Source organism: Oncorhynchus nerka, linkage group LG13, assembly GCF_034236695.1.
Source record: "Oncorhynchus nerka isolate Pitt River linkage group LG13, Oner_Uvic_2.0, whole genome shotgun sequence".
Classification (NCBI taxonomy): domain Eukaryota; kingdom Metazoa; phylum Chordata; class Actinopteri; order Salmoniformes; family Salmonidae; genus Oncorhynchus; species Oncorhynchus nerka.
The window spans coordinates 90,453,906-90,474,652 of record NC_088408.1 but is presented as its reverse complement, the minus strand read 5'-3'; the positions used below and the strand labels follow the sequence as shown (position 1 = coordinate 90,474,652).

The window sequence follows — 20,747 nt, the reverse complement described above, 5'->3', positions numbered from 1 at the left end:
ATCACAGTGGGCAGATATGTCATCACAGTGGGCAGATGTGTCATCACAGTGGGCAGATATGTTATCACAGAAGAATTCTAACATCTAACATCTCTTGGAGAAATCCTTAACTTCTTTGTACCTACAAACAATATTTTCTTTCCATGACGTACTATACAAATGTCAATGTCAGAATATAAACTTGTCACTGGTCTCTTCCAATGGCTTTTCACCAAGATAAGAAGGTGTGCTTTTACATGTATTCAGAATGTAAACAGCAGCAGTCAGCTACAGCTCAAGCTATGTATAATATATCCTCTCAACCATCTCTATATACTTTGAATGCTAGCTTATTCATTTGAATCAACAAGTCAAGTTATAAGTCACATTCTCCATCTTTCCTCCATACCTTGAATGCTAATCATTTGAATCAATGTCTTTGCTTCCCCGTCCTTGCAGGTATGATTGGTTCAAGGACCTGAATCTGAAGTGGTACAGTCTGCCTGCTGTATCTAGCATGCTGCTAGAGGTGGGGGGGCTGGAATTCACTGCTTGTCCCTTCAGTGGCTGGTACATGGGCACCGAGATCGGCGTCAGGGACTTCTGTGACAGCTCTCGCTACAACATCCTGGAGGTTTTAAGATCACTTATAAAGCATTCATATGCATTTCTAAACGTTTATAAGCACCCCTTCGGTGGCAGTTACATGGGCACCGTGATATGCGTCAGGGACCTCTGTGACAGCTGCAATGGTTAAATGCACTATTTGGACATATTCTAATTTGACCATGAGGTATAAAGTGATGTTACCTATGTTATGTGTGGGGTTTGTAAGGGGAATTCACACAATAGTTGTGAGTTTTACCATAATCTTTTACCAGGATATTCACTAGAATCTATCATATGCATTACTATAATCTTTTACTAGGATATTCACTAGAATCTATCATATGCATTACTATAATATTTTACCAGGATATTCACTAGAATCTATCATATGCATTACTATAATATTTTACTAGGATATTCACTAGAATCTATCATATGCATTACCATAATCTTTTACCAGGATATTCACTAGAATCTATCATATGCATTACTATAATATTTTACTAGGATATTCACTAGAATCTATCATATGCTTTACCATAATCTGTTTTTTTAAATGTTATACTATACGCCTGTAATACTTTATTTAATTTAATTTAACCCTAACCAGGAAAAGCCCATCGAGACCCAGAGTCTCTTTTTCAAGGGAGACCTGGCCAAAAAGGCAGCAACAATCAGTACATTACAGAATGAAAACATACAACAATAGAATACAACAACATGACCCAGCCTAAACAACAGAATGAAAACATACAACAATAGAATACAACAACATGACCCAGCCTAAACAACAGAATGAAAACATACAACAATAGAATACAACAACATGACCCAGCCTAAACAACAGAATGAAAACATACAACAATAGAATACAACAACATGACCCAGCCTAAACAACAGAATGAAAACATACAACAATAGAATACAACAACATGACCCAGCCTAAACAACAGAATGAAAACATACAACAATAGAATACAACAACATGATCCAGCCTAAAAAAAAGCATTTTACACTCCTCCCTAACAGAGTCTCCCGTCAATATTTTAAATTCATTCAGTGGCACTAACATATCTAGATGAAACATGGAGTAGACTATTCCATGCCTCTGTTGCACAAGAAGAGAAGGCAGTCTTGCATAATACTGTGAATGTCCTGGGGACTTTAAGTAGCAACCACCTAGCAGACCGGGTATGGTAACTGCTGGTGGTGAAGGAGACCAAACTACAGAGGTAAAGAGGGAGTTTACCCAAAAGGATATAAAGTGAGGTCAAGAGGAAGTTTTACGCATATAAAGTGAGGTCCAACCTACCATTTGGTACAATGTGCAATGGTGGGTGAGTGACTTGGCATTTGTAATAAAGCACAAGGATGCATGATTAACAGGGTCCAATCTGTAAGACAGAGGAGGTTGCATGCATATACAAGTCACCATAATCAATTACAGAGAGAAAAGTGGCCTGAACAAGCTTCTTTCTAGCCATAAGATGGAAGTAAGCCTTATTACGAAAATAAAAAACCCAATTTCAATTTAAGCTTTGTCACAAGATTATCCACATGAACTTTAAAGGACAACTTGTCATCCAACCAAATATCTAGGTATTTATAGGATGACACTTTTTCAATGGATAAGCCACCAGATGTGACAATGCTAACGTTCTCTGGCAGAGTTCTAGCTCTGGTAAAGGTCATGAATTTAGTTTTTTTACATTCAAGACCAGTTTGAGACCATAAAGGGAGGGACTGAAAAGCAGTCTGGAGCTCTTCAACAGCCTGAACCAGAGAAGGAGCACATGAATATATTACTTTATCATCTGCATAGAGATGTAACTTTGCTGGTTGCATCCCATTAATACAAATTGAGAACAACACAGGAGCTAAAATGGAACCCTGGGGCACACCTCTATTAATCTCAAGATAGCTAGACTTGTGATTGTCAATGGCCTTTGATAAATCCACAAACAGAGCAGCACAGTGTTGCTTTTTATCAAGTGCATTAATGATGTAATTTTCCACTGCCATAGCTGCAGTTGTGCCCCGATCTAAAGCCAGTCTGAACCCCACTCAGTATGTTCTTTTCAATTAAGACGTTTTTTAACTGTGAGATCACTAGGGATTCATATACTTTGGCCAGGATAGGGAGTTTAGAGATAGGACGATAGTTATTAGCATCTGAGGGATCTCCACCCTTTAGCAGTGGGAGGACAGAAGCTGATTTCCAAATGTTGGGTATGGAATTGGTCAAGAGACTCAAGTTGAAAATGTGAGCCACAGGTTCAGTAATAATACCAGCTGCTATCTTTAAGAGGTAGGAGTCCAGGTTGTCTGGACCTGCAGACTTTTTAGTGTCTATAGCCTTTAGTGCTTTACAGACCTCAGTATAAGAAACAGACTCAACAATAAAATGGTTCACATGAGGGCCTATATCATAGTTTACTGTAACAGAGTTTACATTAGAGTCCTGGGCCCCACCATTATCAAAGACTGAACCAGCAGATACGAAGTGCTTGATAAAAACCCCTACAATATGGGCTTCATCTTTCACTTCATTTAGAATCCATCATTAAATGGTCAGGAAGGCCAGAGGAGACATTAGAATCCATCGTTAAATGGTCAGGAAGGCCAGAAAAGACATTAGAATCCATCGTTAATGGTCAGGAAGGCCAGAGGATACATTAGAATCCATCGTTAATGGTCAGGAAGGCCAGAGGAGACATTAGAATCCATTGTTAATGGTCAGGAAGGCCAGAGAATGCATTAGAATCCATCATTAAATGGTCAGGAAGGCCAGAGGATACATTAGAATCCATCGTTAATGGTCAGGAAGGCCAGAGGATACATTAGAATCCATCGTTAAATGGTCAGGAAGGCCAGAGGAGACATTAGAATCCATCGTTAAATGGTCAGGAAGGCCAGAGAATACATTAGAATCCATCGCTAATGGTCAGGAAGGCCAGAGGATACATTAGAATCCATCGTTAATGGTCAGGAAGGCCAGAGGAGACATTAGAATCCATTGTTAATGGTCAGGAAGGCCAGAGAAGGCATTAGAATCCATCATTAAATGGTCAGGAAGGCCAGAGGAGACATTAGAATCCATCGTTAATGGTCAGGAAGGCCAGAGGATACATTAGAATCCATCGTTAATGGCCAGGAAGGCCAGAGGATACATTAGAATCCATCGTTAATGGTCAGGAAGGCCAGAGGAGACATTAGAATCCATCGTTAATGGTCAGGAAGGCCAGAGGAGACATTAGAATCCATCGTTAATGGTCAGGAAGGCCAGAGGATACATTAGAATCCATCGTTAATGGCCAGGAAGGCCAGAGGATACATTAGAATCCATCGTTAATGGTCAGGAAGGCCAGAGGATACATTAGAATCCATCGTTAATGGTCAGGAAGACCAGAGGATACATTAGAATCCATCGTTAATGGTCAGGAAGGCCAGAGGAGACATTAGAATCCATCGTTAATGGTCAGGAAGGCCAGAGGATACATTAGAATCCATCGTTAATGGCCACGAAGGCCAGAGGATACATTAGAATCCATCGTTAATGGTCAGGAAGGCCAGAGGATACATTAGAATCCATCGTTAATGGCCAGGAAGGCCAGAGGAGACATTATAATCCATCGTTAATGGTCAAGAAGGCCAGAGGATACATTAGAATCCATCGTTAATGGTCAGGAAGGCCAGAGGAGACATTAGAATCCATCGTTAATGGCCAGGAAGGCCAGAGGATACATTATAATCCATCGTTAATGGTCAGGAAGGCCAGAGGATACATTAGAATCCATCGTTAATGGTCAGGAAGGCCAGAGGATACATTAGAATCCATCGTTAATGGTCAGGAAGGCCAGAGGATACATTAGAATCCATCGTTAATGGCCAGGAAGGCCAGAGGAGACATTATAATCCATCGTTAATGGTCAGGAAGGCCAGAGGATACATTAGAATCCATCGTTAATGGCCAGGAAGGCCAGAGGATACATTAGAATCCATCGTTAATGGTCAGGAAGGCCAGAGGATACATTAGAATCCATCGTTAATGGTCAGGAAGGCCAGAGGATACATTAGAATCCATCGTTAATGGTCAGGAAGGCCAGAGGAGACATTAGAATCCATCGTTAATGGCCAGGAAGGCCAGAGGATACATTAGAATCCATCGTTAATGGTCAGGAAGGCCAGAGGATACATTAGAATCCATCGTTAATGGTCAGGAAGCCCAGAGGAGACATTAGAATCCATCGTTAATGGTCAGGAAGGCCAGAGGAGACATTAGAATCCATCGTTAATGGTCAGGAAGGCCAGAGGAGACATTAGAATCCATCGTTAATGGTCAGGAAGGCCAGAGGATACATTAGAATCCATCGCTAATGGTCAGGAAGGCCAGAGGATACATTAGAATCCATCGTTAATGGTCAGGAAGGCCAGAGGAGACATTAGAATCCATCATTAAATGGTCAGGAAGGCCAGAGGAGACATTAGAATCCATCGTTAATGGCCAGGAAGGCCAGAGGATACATTAGAATCCATCGTTAATGGTCAGGAAGGCCAGAGGAGACATTAGAATCCATCGTTAATGTTCAGGAAGGCCAGGGGATACATTAGAATCCATCGTTAATGGTCAGGAAGGCCAGAGGAGACATTAGAATCCATCGTTAATGGTCAGGAAGGCCAGAGGAGACATTAGAATCCATCGTTAATGGTCAGGAAGGCCAGAGGATACATTAGAATCCATCGTTAATGGTCAGGAAGGCCAGAGGATACATTAGAATCCATCGTTAATGGTCAGGAAGGCCAGAGGATACATTAGAATCCATCGTTAATGGTCAGGAAGGCCAGAGGAGGCATTAGAATCCATCGTTAATGGTCAGGAAGGCCAGAGGATACATTAGAATCCATCGTTAATGGTCAGGAAGGCCAGAGGATACATTAGAATCCATCGTTAATGGTCAGGAAGGCCAGAGGATACATTAGAATCCATCGTTAATGGTCAGGAAGGCCAGAGGATACATTAGAATCCATCGTTAATGGTCAGGAAGGCCAGAGGAGACATTAGAATCCATCGTTAATATCCAGGAAGGCCAGAGGATACATTAGAATCCATCGTTAATGGTCAGGAAGGCCAGAGGAGACATTAGAATCCATCGTTAATGTTCAGGAAGGCCAGGGGATACATTAGAATCCATCGTTAATGGTCAGGAAGGCCAGAGGAGACATTAGAATCCATCGTTAATGGTCAGGAAGGCCAGAGGAGACATTAGAATCCATCGTTAATGGTCAGGAAGGCCAGAGGATACATTAGAATCCATCGTTAATGGTCAGGAAGGCCAGAGGATACATTAGAATCCATCGTTAATGGTCAGGAAGGCCAGAGGATACATTAGAATCCATCGTTAATGGTCAGGAAGACCAGAGGATACATTAGAATCCATCGTTAATGGTCAGGAAGGCCAGAGGAGACATTAGAATCCATCGTTAATGGTCAGGAAGGCCAGAGGATACATTAGAATCCATCGTTAATGGCCACGAAGGCCAGAGGATACATTAGAATCCATCGTTAATGGTCAGGAAGGCCAGAGGATACATTAGAATCCAACGTTAATGGCCAGGAAGGCCAGAGGAGACATTATAATCCATCGTTAATGGTCAAGAAGGCCAGAGGATACATTAGAATCCATCGTTAATGGTCAGGAAGGCCAGAGGAGACATTAGAATCCATCGTTAATGGCCAGGAAGGCCAGAGGATACATTATAATCCATCGTTAATGGTCAGGAAGGCCAGAGGATACATTAGAATCCATCGTTAATGGTCAGGAAGGCCAGAGGATACATTAGAATCCATCGTTAATGGTCAGGAAGGCCAGAGGATACATTAGAATCCATCGTTAATGGCCAGGAAGGCCAGAGGAGACATTATAATCCATCGTTAATGGTCAGGAAGGCCAGAGGATACATTAGAATCCATCGTTAATGGCCAGGAAGGCCAGAGGATACATTAGAATCCATCGTTAATGGTCAGGAAGGCCAGAGGATACATTAGAATCCATCGTTAATGGTCAGGAAGGCCAGAGGATACATTAGAATCCATCGTTAATGGTCAGGAAGGCCAGAGGAGACATTAGAATCCATCGTTAATGGCCAGGAAGGCCAGAGGATACATTAGAATCCATCGTTAATGGTCAGGAAGGCCAGAGGATACATTAGAATCCATCGTTAATGGTCAGGAAGCCCAGAGGAGACATTAGAATCCATCGTTAATGGTCAGGAAGGCCAGAGGAGACATTAGAATCCATCGTTAATGGTCAGGAAGGCCAGAGGAGACATTAGAATCCATCGTTAATGGTCAGGAAGGCCAGAGGATACATTAGAATCCATCGCTAATGGTCAGGAAGGCCAGAGGATACATTAGAATCCATCGTTAATGGTCAGGAAGGCCAGAGGAGACATTAGAATCCATCATTAAATGGTCAGGAAGGCCAGAGGAGACATTAGAATCCATCGTTAATGGCCAGGAAGGCCAGAGGATACATTAGAATCCATCGTTAATGGTCAGGAAGGCCAGAGGAGACATTAGAATCCATCGTTAATGTTCAGGAAGGCCAGGGGATACATTAGAATCCATCGTTAATGGTCAGGAAGGCCAGAGGAGACATTAGAATCCATCGTTAATGGTCAGGAAGGCCAGAGGAGACATTAGAATCCATCGTTAATGGTCAGGAAGGCCAGAGGATACATTAGAATCCATCGTTAATGGTCAGGAAGGCCAGAGGATACATTAGAATCCATCGTTAATGGTCAGGAAGGCCAGAGGATACATTAGAATCCATCGTTAATGGTCAGGAAGGCCAGAGGAGGCATTAGAATCCATCGTTAATGGTCAGGAAGGCCAGAGGATACATTAGAATCCATCGTTAATGGTCAGGAAGGCCAGAGGATACATTAGAATCCATCGTTAATGGTCAGGAAGGCCAGAGGATACATTAGAATCCATCGTTAATGGTCAGGAAGGCCAGAGGATACATTAGAATCCATCGTTAATGGTCAGGAAGGCCAGAGGAGACATTAGAATCCATCGTTAATATCCAGGAAGGCCAGAGGATACATTAGAATCCATCGTTAATGGTCAGGAAGGCCAGAGGATACATTAGAATCCATCGTTAATGGTCAGGAAGCCCAGAGGAGACATTAGAATCCATCGTTAATGGTCAGGAAGGCCAGAGGAGACATTAGAATCCATCGTTAATGGTCAGGAAGGCCAGAGGAGACATTAGAATCCATCGTTAATGGTCAGGAAGGCCAGAGAATACATTAGAATCCATCGCTAATGGTCAGGAAGGCCAGAGGATACATTAGAATCCATCGTTAATGGTCAGGAAGGCCAGAGGAGACATTAGAATCCATCATTAAATGGTCAGGAAGGCCAGAGGATACATTAGAATCCATCGTTAATGGCCAGGAAGGCCAGAGGATACATTAGAATCCATCGTTAATGGTCAGGAAGGCCAGAGGATACATTAGAATCCATCGTTAATGGTCAGGAAGGCCAGAGGATACATTAGAATCCATCGTTAATGGTCAGGAAGGCCAGAGGATACATTAGAATCCATCATTAAATGGTCAGGAAGGCCAGAGGATACATTAGAATCCATCGTTAATGGCCAGGAAGGCCAGAGGATACATTAGAATCCATCGTTAATGGTCAGGAAGGCCAGAGGAGACATTAGAATCCATCGTTAATGGTCAGGAAGGCCAGGGGATACATTAGAATCCATCGTTAATGGTCAGGAAGGCCAGAGGATACATTAGAATCCATCATTAAATGGTCAGGAAGGCCAGAGGATACATTAGAATCCATCGTTAATGGCCAGGAAGGCCAGAGGATACATTAGAATCCATCGTTAATGGTCAGGAAGGCCAGAGGAGACATTAGAATCCATCGTTAATGGTCAGGGAGGCCAGAGGAGACATTAGAATCCATCGTTAATGGTCAGGAAGGCCAGAGGATACATTAGAATCCATCGTTAATGGTCAGGAAGGCCAGAGGATACATTAGAATCCATCGTTAATGGTCAGGAAGGCCAGAGGATACATTAGAATCCATCGTTAATGGTCAGGAAGGCCAGAGGAGGCATTAGAATCCATCGTTAATGGTCAGGAAGGCCAGAGTATACATTAGAATCCATCGTTAATGGTCAGGAAGGCCAGAGGAGACATTAGAATCCATCGTTAATGGCCAGGAAGGCCAGAGGATACATTAGAATCCATCGTTAATGGTCAGGAAGGCCAGAGGATACATTAGAATCCATCGTTAATGGTCAGGAAGCCCAGAGGAGACATTAGAATCCATCGTTAATGGTCAGGAAGGCCAGAGGAGACATTAGAATCCATCGTTAATGGTCAGGAAGGCCAGAGGAGACATTAGAATCCATCGTTAATGGTCAGGAAGGCCAGAGGATACATTAGAATCCATCGTTAATGGTCAGGAAGGCCAGAGAATACATTAGAATCCATCGCTAATGGTCAGGAAGGCCAGAGGATACATTAGAATCCATCGTTAATGGTCAGGAAGGCCAGAGGAGACATTAGAATCCATCATTAAATGGTCAGGAAGGCCAGAGGATACATTAGAATCCATCGTTAATGGCCAGGAAGGCCAGAGGATACATTAGAATCCATCGTTAATGGTCAGGAAGGCCAGAGGATACATTAGAATCCATCGTTAATGGTCAGGAAGGCCAGAGGATACATTAGAATCCATCGTTAATGGTCAGGAAGGCCAGAGGATACATTAGAATCCATCATTAAATGGTCAGGAAGGCCAGAGGATACATTAGAATCCATCGTTAATGGCCAGGAAGGCCAGAGGATACATTAGAATCCATCGTTAATGGTCAGGAAGGCCAGAGGAGACATTAGAATCCATCGTTAATGGTCAGGAAGGCCAGGGGATACATTAGAATCCATCGTTAATGGTCAGGAAGGCCAGAGGATACATTAGAATCCATCATTAAATGGTCAGGAAGGCCAGAGGATACATTAGAATCCATCGTTAATGGCCAGGAAGGCCAGAGGATACATTAGAATCCATCGTTAATGGTCAGGAAGGCCAGAGGAGACATTAGAATTCATCGTTAATGGTCAGGAAGGCCAGAGGAGACATTAGAATCCATCGTTAATGGTCAGGAAGGCCAGAGGATACATTAGAATCCATTGTTAATGGTCAGGAAGGCCAGAGAATACATTAGAATCCATCGCTAATGGTCAGGAAGGCCAGAGGATACATTTGAATCCATCGTTAATGGTCAGGAAGGCCAGAGGAGACATTAGAATCCATCATTAAATGGTCAGGAAGGCCAGAGGATACATTAGAATCCATCGTTCATGGCCAGGAAGGCCAGAGGATACATTAGAATCCATCGTTAATGGTCAGGAAGGCCAGAGGAGACATTAGAATCCATCGTTAATGGTCAGGAAGGCCAGGGGATACATTAGAATCCATCGTTAATGGTCAGGAAGGCCAGAGGATACATTAGAATCCATCATTAAATGGTCAGGAAGGCCAGAGGATACATTAGAATCCATCGTTAATGGCCAGGAAGGCCAGAGGATACATTAGAATCCATCGTTAATGGTCAGGAAGGCCAGAGGAGACATTAGAATCCATCGTTAATGGTCAGGAAGGCCAGAGGAGACATTAGAATCCATCGTTAATGGTCAGGAAGGCCAGAGGATACATTAGAATCCATGGTTAATGGTCAGGAAGGCCAGAGGAGACATTAAAATCCATCGTTAATGGTCAGGAAGGCCAGAGGATACATTAGAATCCATCGTTAATGGCCAGGAAGGCCAGAGGATACATTAGAATCCATCGTTAATGGTCAGGAAGGCCAGAGGATACATTAGAATCCATCGTTAATGGCCAGGAAGGCCAGAGGAGACATTATAATCCATCGTTAATGACCAGGAAGGCCAGAGGATACATTAGAATCCATCGTTAATGGTCAGGAAGGCCAGAGGAGACATTAGAATCCATCATTAAATGGTCAGGAAGGCCAGAGGATACATTAGAATCCATCGTTAATGGCCAGGAAGGCCAGAGGATACATTAGAATCCATCGTTAATGGTCAGGAAGGCCAGAGGAGACATTAGAATCCATCGTTAATGGTCAGGAAGGCCAGGGGATACATTAGAATCCATCGTTAATGGTCAGGAAGGCCAGAGGATACATTAGAATCCATCATTAAATGGTCAGGAAGGCCAGAGGATACATTAGAATCCATCGTTAATGGCCAGGAAGGCCAGAGGATACATTAGAATCCATCGTTAATGGTCAGGAAGGCCAGAGGAGACATTAGAATTCATCGTTAATGGTCAGGAAGGCCAGAGGAGACATTAGAATCCATCGTTAATGGTCAGGAAGGCCAGAGGAGACATTAGAATCCATCGTTAATGGTCAGGAAGGCCAGGGGATACATTAGAATCCATCGTTAATGGTCAGGAAGGCCAGAGGATACATTAGAATCCATCATTAAATGGTCAGGAAGGCCAGAGGATACATTAGAATCCATCGTTAATGGCCAGGAAGGCCAGAGGATACATTAGAATCCATCGTTAATGGTCAGGAAGGCCAGAGGATACATTAGAATCCATGGTTAATGGTCAGGAAGGCCAGAGGAGACATTAAAATCCATCGTTAATGGTCAGGAAGGCCAGAGGATACATTAGAATCCATCGTTAATGGCCAGGAAGGCCAGAGGATACATTAGAATCCATCGTTAATGGTCAGGAAGGCCAGAGGATACATTAGAATCCATCGTTAATGGCCAGGAAGGCCAGAGGAGACATTATAATCCATCGTTAATGGTCAGGAAGGCCAGAGGATACATTAGAATCCATCGTTAATGGTCAGGAAGGCCAGAGGAGACATTAGAATTCATCGTTAATGGTCAGGAAGGCCAGAGGAGACATTAGAATCCATTGTTAATGGTCAGGAAGGCCAGAGGATACATTAGAATCCATTGTTAATGGTCAGGAAGGCCAGAGAATACATTAGAATCCATCGCTAATGGTCAGGAAGGCCAGAGGATACATTAGAATCCATCGTTAATGGTCAGGAAGGCCAGAGGAGACATTAGAATCCATCATTAAATGGTCAGGAAGGCCAGAGGATACATTAGAATCCATCGTTCATGGCCAGGAAGGCCAGAGGATACATTAGAATCCATCGTTAATGGTCAGGAAGGCCAGAGGAGACATTAGAATCCATCGTTAATGGTCAGGAAGGCCAGGGGATACATTAGAATCCATCGTTAATGGTCAGGAAGGCCAGAGGATACATTAGAATCCATCATTAAATGGTCAGGAAGGCCAGAGGATACATTAGAATCCATCGTTAATGGCCAGGAAGGCCAGAGGATACATTAGAATCCATCGTTAATGGTCAGGAAGGCCAGAGGAGACATTAGAATCCATCGTTAATGGTCAGGAAGGCCAGAGGAGACATTAGAATCCATCGTTAATGGTCAGGAAGGCCAGAGGATACATTAGAATCCATGGTTAATGGTCAGGAAGGCCAGAGGAGACATTAAAATCCATCGTTAATGGTCAGGAAGGCCAGAGGATACATTAGAATCCATCGTTAATGGCCAGGAAGGCCAGAGGATACATTAGAATCCATCGTTAATGGTCAGGAAGGCCAGAGGATACATTAGAATCCATCGTTAATGGCCAGGAAGGCCAGAGGAGACATTATAATCCATCGTTAATGGTCAGGAAGGCCAGAGGATACATTAGAATCCATCGTTAATGGTCAGGAAGGCCAGAGGAGACATTAGAATCCATCGTTAATGACCAGGAAGGCCAGAGGATACATTAGAATCCATCGTTAATGGTCAGGAAGGCCAGAGGAGACATTAGAATCCATCATTAAATGGTCAGGAAGGCCAGAGGATACATTAGAATCCATCGTTAATGGCCAGGAAGGCCAGAGGATACATTAGAATCCATCGTTAATGGTCAGGAAGGCCAGAGGAGACATTAGAATCCATCGTTAATGGTCAGGAAGGCCAGGGGATACATTAGAATCCATCGTTAATGGTCAGGAAGGCCAGAGGATACATTAGAATCCATCATTAAATGGTCAGGAAGGCCAGAGGATACATTAGAATCCATCGTTAATGGCCAGGAAGGCCAGAGGATACATTAGAATCCATCGTTAATGGTCAGGAAGGCCAGAGGAGACATTAGAATTCATCGTTAATGGTCAGGAAGGCCAGAGGAGACATTAGAATCCATCGTTAATGGTCAGGAAGGCCAGAGGATACATTAGAATCCATCGTTAATGGTCAGGAAGGCCAGAGAATACATTAGAATCCATCGCTAATGGTCAGGAAGGCCAGAGGATACATTAGAATCCATCGTTAATGGTCAGGAAGGCCAGAGGAGACATTAGAATCCATCATTAAATGGTCAGGAAGGCCAGAGGATACATTAGAATCCATCGTTCATGGCCAGGAAGGCCAGAGGATACATTAGAATCCATCGTTAATGGTCAGGAAGGCCAGAGGAGACATTAGAATCCATCGTTAATGGTCAGGAAGGCCAGGGGATACATTAGAATCCATCGTTAATGGTCAGGAAGGCCAGAGGATACATTAGAATCCATCATTAAATGGTCAGGAAGGCCAGAGGATACATTAGAATCCATCGTTAATGGCCAGGAAGGCCAGAGGATACATTAGAATCCATCGTTAATGGTCAGGAAGGCCAGAGGAGACATTAGAATCCATCGTTAATGGTCAGGAAGGCCAGAGGAGACATTAGAATCCATCGTTAATGGTCAGGAAGGCCAGAGGATACATTAGAATCCATGGTTAATGGTCAGGAAGGCCAGAGGAGACATTAAAATCCATCGTTAATGGTCAGGAAGGCCAGAGGATACATTAGAATCCATCGTTAATGGCCAGGAAGGCCAGAGGATACATTAGAATCCATCGTTAATGGTCAGGAAGGCCAGAGGATACATTAGAATCCATCGTTAATGGCCAGGAAGGCCAGAGGAGACATTATAATCCATCGTTAATGGTCAGGAAGGCCAGAGGATACATTAGAATCCATCGTTAATGGTCAGGAAGGCCAGAGGAGACATTAGAATCCATCGTTAATGGTCAGGAAGGCCAGAGGAGGCATTAGAATCCATCGTTAACGGTCAGGAAGGCCAGAGGAGGCATTAGAATCCATCGTTAACGGTCAGGAAGGCCAGAGGAGGCATTAGAATCCATCGTTAATGGCCAGGAAGGCCAGAGGATACATTAGAATCCATCGTTAATGGTCAGGAAGGCCAGAGGAGACATTAGAACCTGACACTGATTTGATTACCTTCCAGAACTTGGTAGGGTTGTTTAGGTTCTCTGTGACTGCATTTAAATAGTCATCTGATTTGGAATTCCTGATCAATCCTGTGCATTTGTTTCTTAGCGCTCTGAAGGAGGCCCAGTCAACAGGGGCATTTGTATGTCTAGCTTGAGCCCAAGAGATATTTCTCTTTCTAATTAATTCTGCCAAGTTATCTGAAAACCAGGGATTGTCCCTTCCACGTGATTCTACATTTCTTCACAGGGGTATGCTTATCACAAATCGACACAAATGTTCTATAAAATAGTCCCAGACAGTGTCAACATCGGGAATCAGTCTTACTCTGTCAATATTACGGTACAGATCATGTAAGAACCCTTAATCAAACTGTCTAAAATGTCTTTTAAAAATATAACGGGGTTTGGCTTTGGTCATTTCTGTAATTCTAACACAAGCAATTCCACAGTGATCACTGACATCATTACAGAATATCCCAGTCGATGTGTATTTGTGAGGGGTATTCGTTAGCATAATGTCCAATGGCGTTGATTTGTTAGGTGCTCTGGGATTCGGTCTTGTAGGCACATTAATTAATTGAGCAAGATTCAGAGTCACACAGTACTTGTAAAGAGTCCGAGACAGATGTAAGCATGTCCCAGTTCAAATCTCCTAAAATAATGAATTCAGAGTCATTTAACTTGTGCAGGACATCAGAAAGTGAGTTTAGTGTGTCTCCCGAAGCCGAGGGCGTTCTGTAGCAGCCGAGGGCGTTCTGTAGCAGCCGAGGGCGGTCTGTAGCAGCCGAGGGCGGTCTGTAGCAGCCGAGGCCGGTCTGTAGCAGCCGAGGCCGGTCTGTAGCAGCCGACTACAGTGATGTGGGAGTCCTTATATACGTTCACTTTAACCGCAAGCAATTCAAAATGTTTGACTTTGGTAATCGAGAGGCGTTAAACTCGGATTTCACTTAAATTGCAACCCCTCCTCCTTTACTCATCCGATCCATTCTAAAAACGGTGTACCCATCAATAAAAATCTAGTTATTTGACACAGATTTCTTTGGCCAAGTTTCTGATAAAACCATTATGTCTGTATTTGTTGTTTTGGCCCATATTCTACCAGTGTGGCAGATGAGTCTGCTCTCATGACCACATGCATACAGGCTAACATTCTTCACTTAAATTCTCAACATTCATGGGTTTCCATATCACATCAAAATAGATGTTTTCTATTTTTTTAAGCATCTATTTTTTTTATTGTTTTCCTGAAAACAGAAAGTCAAAATCAAATCAAATAAAATATTATTGGTTGAATACACGTATTTAAAATTTGATTTGATTTGAATTTGACTTGCTGTTTTCAGGAAAACAATCTGTTTTGATGTTTAAACAAATAGAAACATCTATTTTGAGGATGTAGAATCTTAATTTGAGACTGTCTTTTCTACAGAAGGAAAATGATCCTGCAGCAACAGGAAATGTGAATTATTATGTGGATTATAATTATTGGACATTTTTGTAGGGATTGATACATTTTTCGTAAGGGAAAATCAAGTCTGAAATGTCAAAGTGTAAATTACAAACTTCAGAAGTCTTTTAAAACCTTAAATACACTACAGGTTTAAAATCTCCTGCAACAGGGTGATCAAATTAAGATCCTACATCTGTATTGCTGGTCGGATGAAGAGGATCTTGCTTTTTTGCTGTAGCTATGGTGATGAATTAATGATGAATGTGTTTTATGTTACAAACAGTAGTATCATGATGTCTAGAACATGTCAAGCTTAGAGGCTGTAGATATAATAAGTATGTCTCTGGTTGTGCTGTTTTCATTCAGCTAATGTATTAGCATAGCCATTACGGTGATGATGTGTTGTTATGTTTTCAAAGAGTTCCCGTGCTTAGAAAGTCACTTTAGTTGTTTTCTCAGTCATTTCCCCTCATCTTGTATTCCCATCTCAAGCACCACGCACCCTGCTGCTAAATGCAGCTTTATCCATGAACATAATTGTTATGATAGACTTTATGTGACATTTTCTTATTTTAATGCAGAACAAAAGGCACTTCTAAAACGGTTGTTTTTTATTGTTTAAAATGTCTCCATTATGTATTTCGGCCATTTTATACTGACTGCAACCAATCACCTGTGGTTTTATACTGACTGCAACCAATCACCTGTGGTTTTATACTGACTGCAACCAATCACCTGTGGTTTTATACTGACTGCAACCAATCACCTGTGGTTTTATACTGACTGCAACCAATCACCTGTGGTTTTATACTGACTGCAACCAATCACCTGTGGTTTTATACTGACTGCAACCAATCACCTGTCACTCTGTCACTCACATGACAGTTTGCCAACCCCTCAGTTTGGGAACCACTGATTTAAGTACCTTGCACATCCACAGATTTTTCACCTAGTCAGCTCGGGTTACTGGTCCAATGCTCTTATCCACTAGGCTACCTGCCACCTATGTAGCTTTATGAACAACAGCACTTAGCTGACAATTATTCTTATCACAACAAGGTTACTTGAATGATAAAGATAAATGTTTATCTCATATGTAGCAGGTAATATAGTAGCAATAAGATAAGAAGAGTAAAATGTTACCCTGATTGTTTATCTTCAATGTATCTTTATACACAACAGGTATTGTTATTAAAGCATGGTATGTTACTGTCCAATAGGAAGTGGCCAATCTGATGGCCCTGGACACCAGGAAGACTTCTTCTCTATGGAAGGACAAGGCACTGGTGGAGATCAACATAGCAGTCCTCTACAGTTTCCAGGTGTGGGTTTATCTGCTGGCCATGTAAATATCTAAAGGTTACTGGGGTGCTGGAATTGATTATTTACAGGGCTTGCATTTCATACACTATATATACAAAAGTATGTGGACACGCCTTCAAATTGGTTTATTTGGCTATTTCAGCCAGACCCATTGCTGACAGGTGTATGAAATCGAGCACACAGCCATGCAATCACCATAGACAAACATTGGCAGTGGAATGGCCTTATTGAAGAGCTCAGTGACACCGTCATAGGATGCCACCTTTCCACAAGTCAGTTTGTCAAATTTCTGCCCTGCTAGAGCTGCCCCGGTCAACTGTAAGTGCTGTAACGCTACAGTATACAATGCCATTATAGATAATTATGCACTTCCAACTTTGTGGCATCAGCTTGGAGAAGGCCGTTTCCTGTTTCAGCATGACAAAGCAAGATCCATACAGACATTATTTTTAGAGATCATTGTGGAATAACTTGACTGGCCTGAGTTCTGAGTTCTGACCTCAACTCCATAGAACACCTTTGGAATGAATTGGAACGCCAACTGCGAGCCAGGCTTAATTGCCCAACAACAGTGCCCAACCTCACTAATGCTCTTGTGTCTGAATGGAAGCAAGTCCCTGCAGCAATGTTCCAACATCTAGTTGAAAGCCTTCCCAGAAGAGTGGAGGCTGTTATGGGAGCAAAGGGGGGGTACAACTCCATATTAATGCCCATGATTTTGATACTATATTGAATGATTTTCTAGGATGGTCCTTACTGTAGACAAACTAGTATTAGGCTTTATATATGAAACATGTATTTTTATGAAGTCAGAAATATGTTTAAATTATTTGTAATTATGGGTGCTTGAGAGTGATTTAATTTATACCTTAATAAACTAAATATAATCCTGAAATAACTAAGGTAAATTAACTGAATGAATGATCTGAATTCCCCTTCATGATTTGCTTCCTGTTATCTGTTCTCAGTCATCTAAGGTAACTATAGTGGATCACCACTCTGCCACAGAGTCCTTTATGAAGCACATGGAGAATGAGATCAGGGTGCGGGGGGGCTGCCCGGGGGACTGGGTCTGGATTGTACCCCCCATGTCTGGAAGCATCACCCCCGTGTTCCACCAGGAGATGCTCAACTATCGCCTCACGCCATCTTTCGAATACCAGGTAAATCAAATCAAATCAAAGTTTACTGGTCGGGTAAACAGATTTGCAGTCGTTATAGCAGGTGCAGTTAAATGAATGTGTTGTGTTACTAGCTCCAACAGTACAGTAGAATGTGTTGTGTTACTAGCTCCAACAGGGCAGTAGAATGTGTTGTGTTACTAGCTCCAACAGGGCAGTAGAATGTCTGGTGTTACTAGCTCCAACATGGCAGTAGAATGTATTGTGTTACTAGCTCCAACAGTACAGTAGAATGTGTTGTGTTACTAGCTCCAACAGGGCAGTAGAATGTCTTGTGTTACTAGCTCCAACAGGGCAGTAGAGTGTGTTGTGTTACTAGCTCCAACAGGGCAGTAGAATGTCTTGTGTTACTAGCTCCAACAGGGCAGTAGAATGTCTTGTGTTACTAGCTCCAACAGGGCAGTAGAATGTGTTGTGTTACTAGCTCCAACAGGGCAGTAGAATGTGTTGTGTTACTAGCTCCAACAGGGCAGTAGAATGTCTTGTGTTACTAGCTCCAACAGGGCAGTAGAATGTCTTGTGTTACTAGCTCCAACAGGGCAGTAGAATGTCTTGTGTTACTAGCTCCAACAGGGCAGTAGAGTGTGTTGTGTTACTAGCTCCAACAGGGCAGTAGAATGTCTTGTGTTACTAGCTCCAACAGGGCAGTAGAATGTCTTGTGTTACTAGCTCCAACAGGGCAGTAGAATGTCTTGTGTTACTAGCTCCAACAGGGCAGTAGAATGTCTTCTGTTACTAGCTCCAACAGTACAGTAGAATGTGTTGTGTTACTAGCTCCAACAGGGCAGTAGAATGTGTTGTGTTACTAGCTCCAACAGGGCAGTAGAATGTGTTGTGTTACTAGCTCCAACAGGGCAGTAGAATGTCTTCTGTTACTAGCTCCAACAGGGCAGTAGAATGTCTTGTGTTACTAGCTCCAACAGGCCAGTAGAATGTCTTGTGTTACTAGCTCCAACAGGGCAGTAGAATGTCTTCTGTTACTAGCTCCAACAGTACAGTAGAATGTGTTGTGTTACTAGCTCTAACAGGGCAGTAGAATGTGTTGTGTTACTAGCTCCAACAGGGCAGTAGAATGTGTTGTGTTACTAGCCTCAACAGGGCAGTAGAATGTCTTGTGTTACTAGTTCCAACAGGGCAGTAGAATGTCTTGTGTTATTAGTTCCAACAGGGCAGTAGAATGTCTTGTGTTACTAGCTCCAACAGGACAGTAGAATGTGTTGTGTTACTAGCTCCAACAGGGCAGTAGAATGTGTTGTGTTACTAGTTCCAACAGGGCAGTAGAATGTCTTGTGTTACTAGCTCCAACAGGGCAGTAGAATGTCTTGTGTTACTAGCTCCAACAGGGCAGTAGAATGTATTGTGTTACTAGCTCCAACAGGGCAGTAGAATGTATTGTGTTACTACTTCCAACAGGGCAGTAGAATGTCTTCTGTTACTAGCTCCAACAAGGCAGTATAATGTATTGTGTTACTAGCTCCAACAGGGCAGTAGAATGTGTTGTGTTACTAGCTCCAACAGGGCAGTAGAATGTCTTGTGTTACTAGATCCAACAGTACAGTAGAATGTGTTGTTACTAGCTCCAACAGGGCAGTAGAATGTCTTGTGTTACTAGCTCCAACAGGGCAGTAGAGTGTCTTGTGTTACTAGCTCCAACAGGGCAGTAGAATGTCTTCTGTTACTAGCTCCAACAGGGCAGTAGAATGTGTTGTGTTACTAGCTCCAACAGGGCAGTAGAATGTCTTGTGTTACTAGATCCAACAGTACAGTAGAATGTGTTGTGTTACTAGCTCCAACAGGGCAGTAGAATGTCTTGTGTTACTAGCTCCAACAGGGCAGTAGAGTGTCTTGTGTTACTAGCTCCAACAGGGCAGTAGAATGTATTGTGTTACTACTTCCAACAGGGCAGTAGAATGTCTTGTGTTACTAGCTCCAACAGGGCAGTAGAATGTCTTGTGTTACTAGCTCCAACAGGGCAGTAGAATGTGTTGTGTTACTAGCTCCAACAGGGCAGTAGAATGTCTTGTGTTACTAGCTCCAACAGGGCAGTAGAATGTCTTGTGTTACTAGCTCCAACAGGGCAGTAGAATGTCTTGTGTTACTAGCTCCAACAGGGCAGTAGAATGTCTTCTGTTACTAGCTCCAACAGTACAGTAGAATGTGTTGTGTTACTAGCTCCAACAGGGCAGTAGAATGTGTTGTGTTACTAGCTCCAACAGGGCAGTAGAATGTGTTGTGTTACTAGCTCCAACAGGGCAGTAGAATGTCTTGTGTTACTAGCTCCAACAGGCCAGTAGAATGTATTGTGTTACTAGCTCCAACAGGGCAGTAGAATGTCTTCTGTTACTAGCTCCAACAGTACAGTAGAATGTGTTGTGTTACTAGCTCTAACAGGGCAGTAGAATGTGTTGTGTTACTAGCTCCAACAGGGCAGTAGAATGTGTTGTGTTACTAGCCTCAACAGGGCAGTAGAATGTCTTGTGTTACTAGTTCCAACAGCGCAGTAGAATGTCTTGTGTTACTAGTTCCAACAGGGCAGTAGAATGTCTTGTGTTACTAGCTCCAACAGGGCAGTAGAATGTGTTGTTACTAGTTCCAACAGGGCAGTAGAATGTCTTGTGTTACTAGCTCCAACAGGGCAGTAGAATGTATTGTGTTACTAGCTCCAACAGGGCAGTAGAATGTATTGTGTTACTAGTTCCAACAGGGCAGTAGAATGTCTTGTGTTACTAGCTCCAACAGGGCAGTAGAATGTCTTGTGTTACTAGTTCCAACAGGGCAGTAGAATGTCTTGTGTTACTAGCTCCAACAAGGCATTATAATGTATTGTG

At 42.7% G+C, this 20,747-nt stretch overlaps 1 protein-coding gene across 1 annotated transcript in view; it reads left to right on the top strand.

Annotated features, from left to right (window-relative positions):
• Positions 1-20,747, top strand: part of LOC115140342 (nitric oxide synthase 1-like) — a 143,239-nt gene that overhangs the window by 63,558 nt on the left and 58,934 nt on the right. Inside the window, exons 9-11 of the mRNA XM_065026819.1 lie at positions 439-613; positions 16,636-16,737; positions 17,707-17,901. Of these exons, the coding sequence (XP_064882891.1) occupies positions 439-613; positions 16,636-16,737; positions 17,707-17,901 (472 nt within the window). The remainder of the gene's footprint in view (positions 1-438; positions 614-16,635; positions 16,738-17,706; positions 17,902-20,747) is intronic.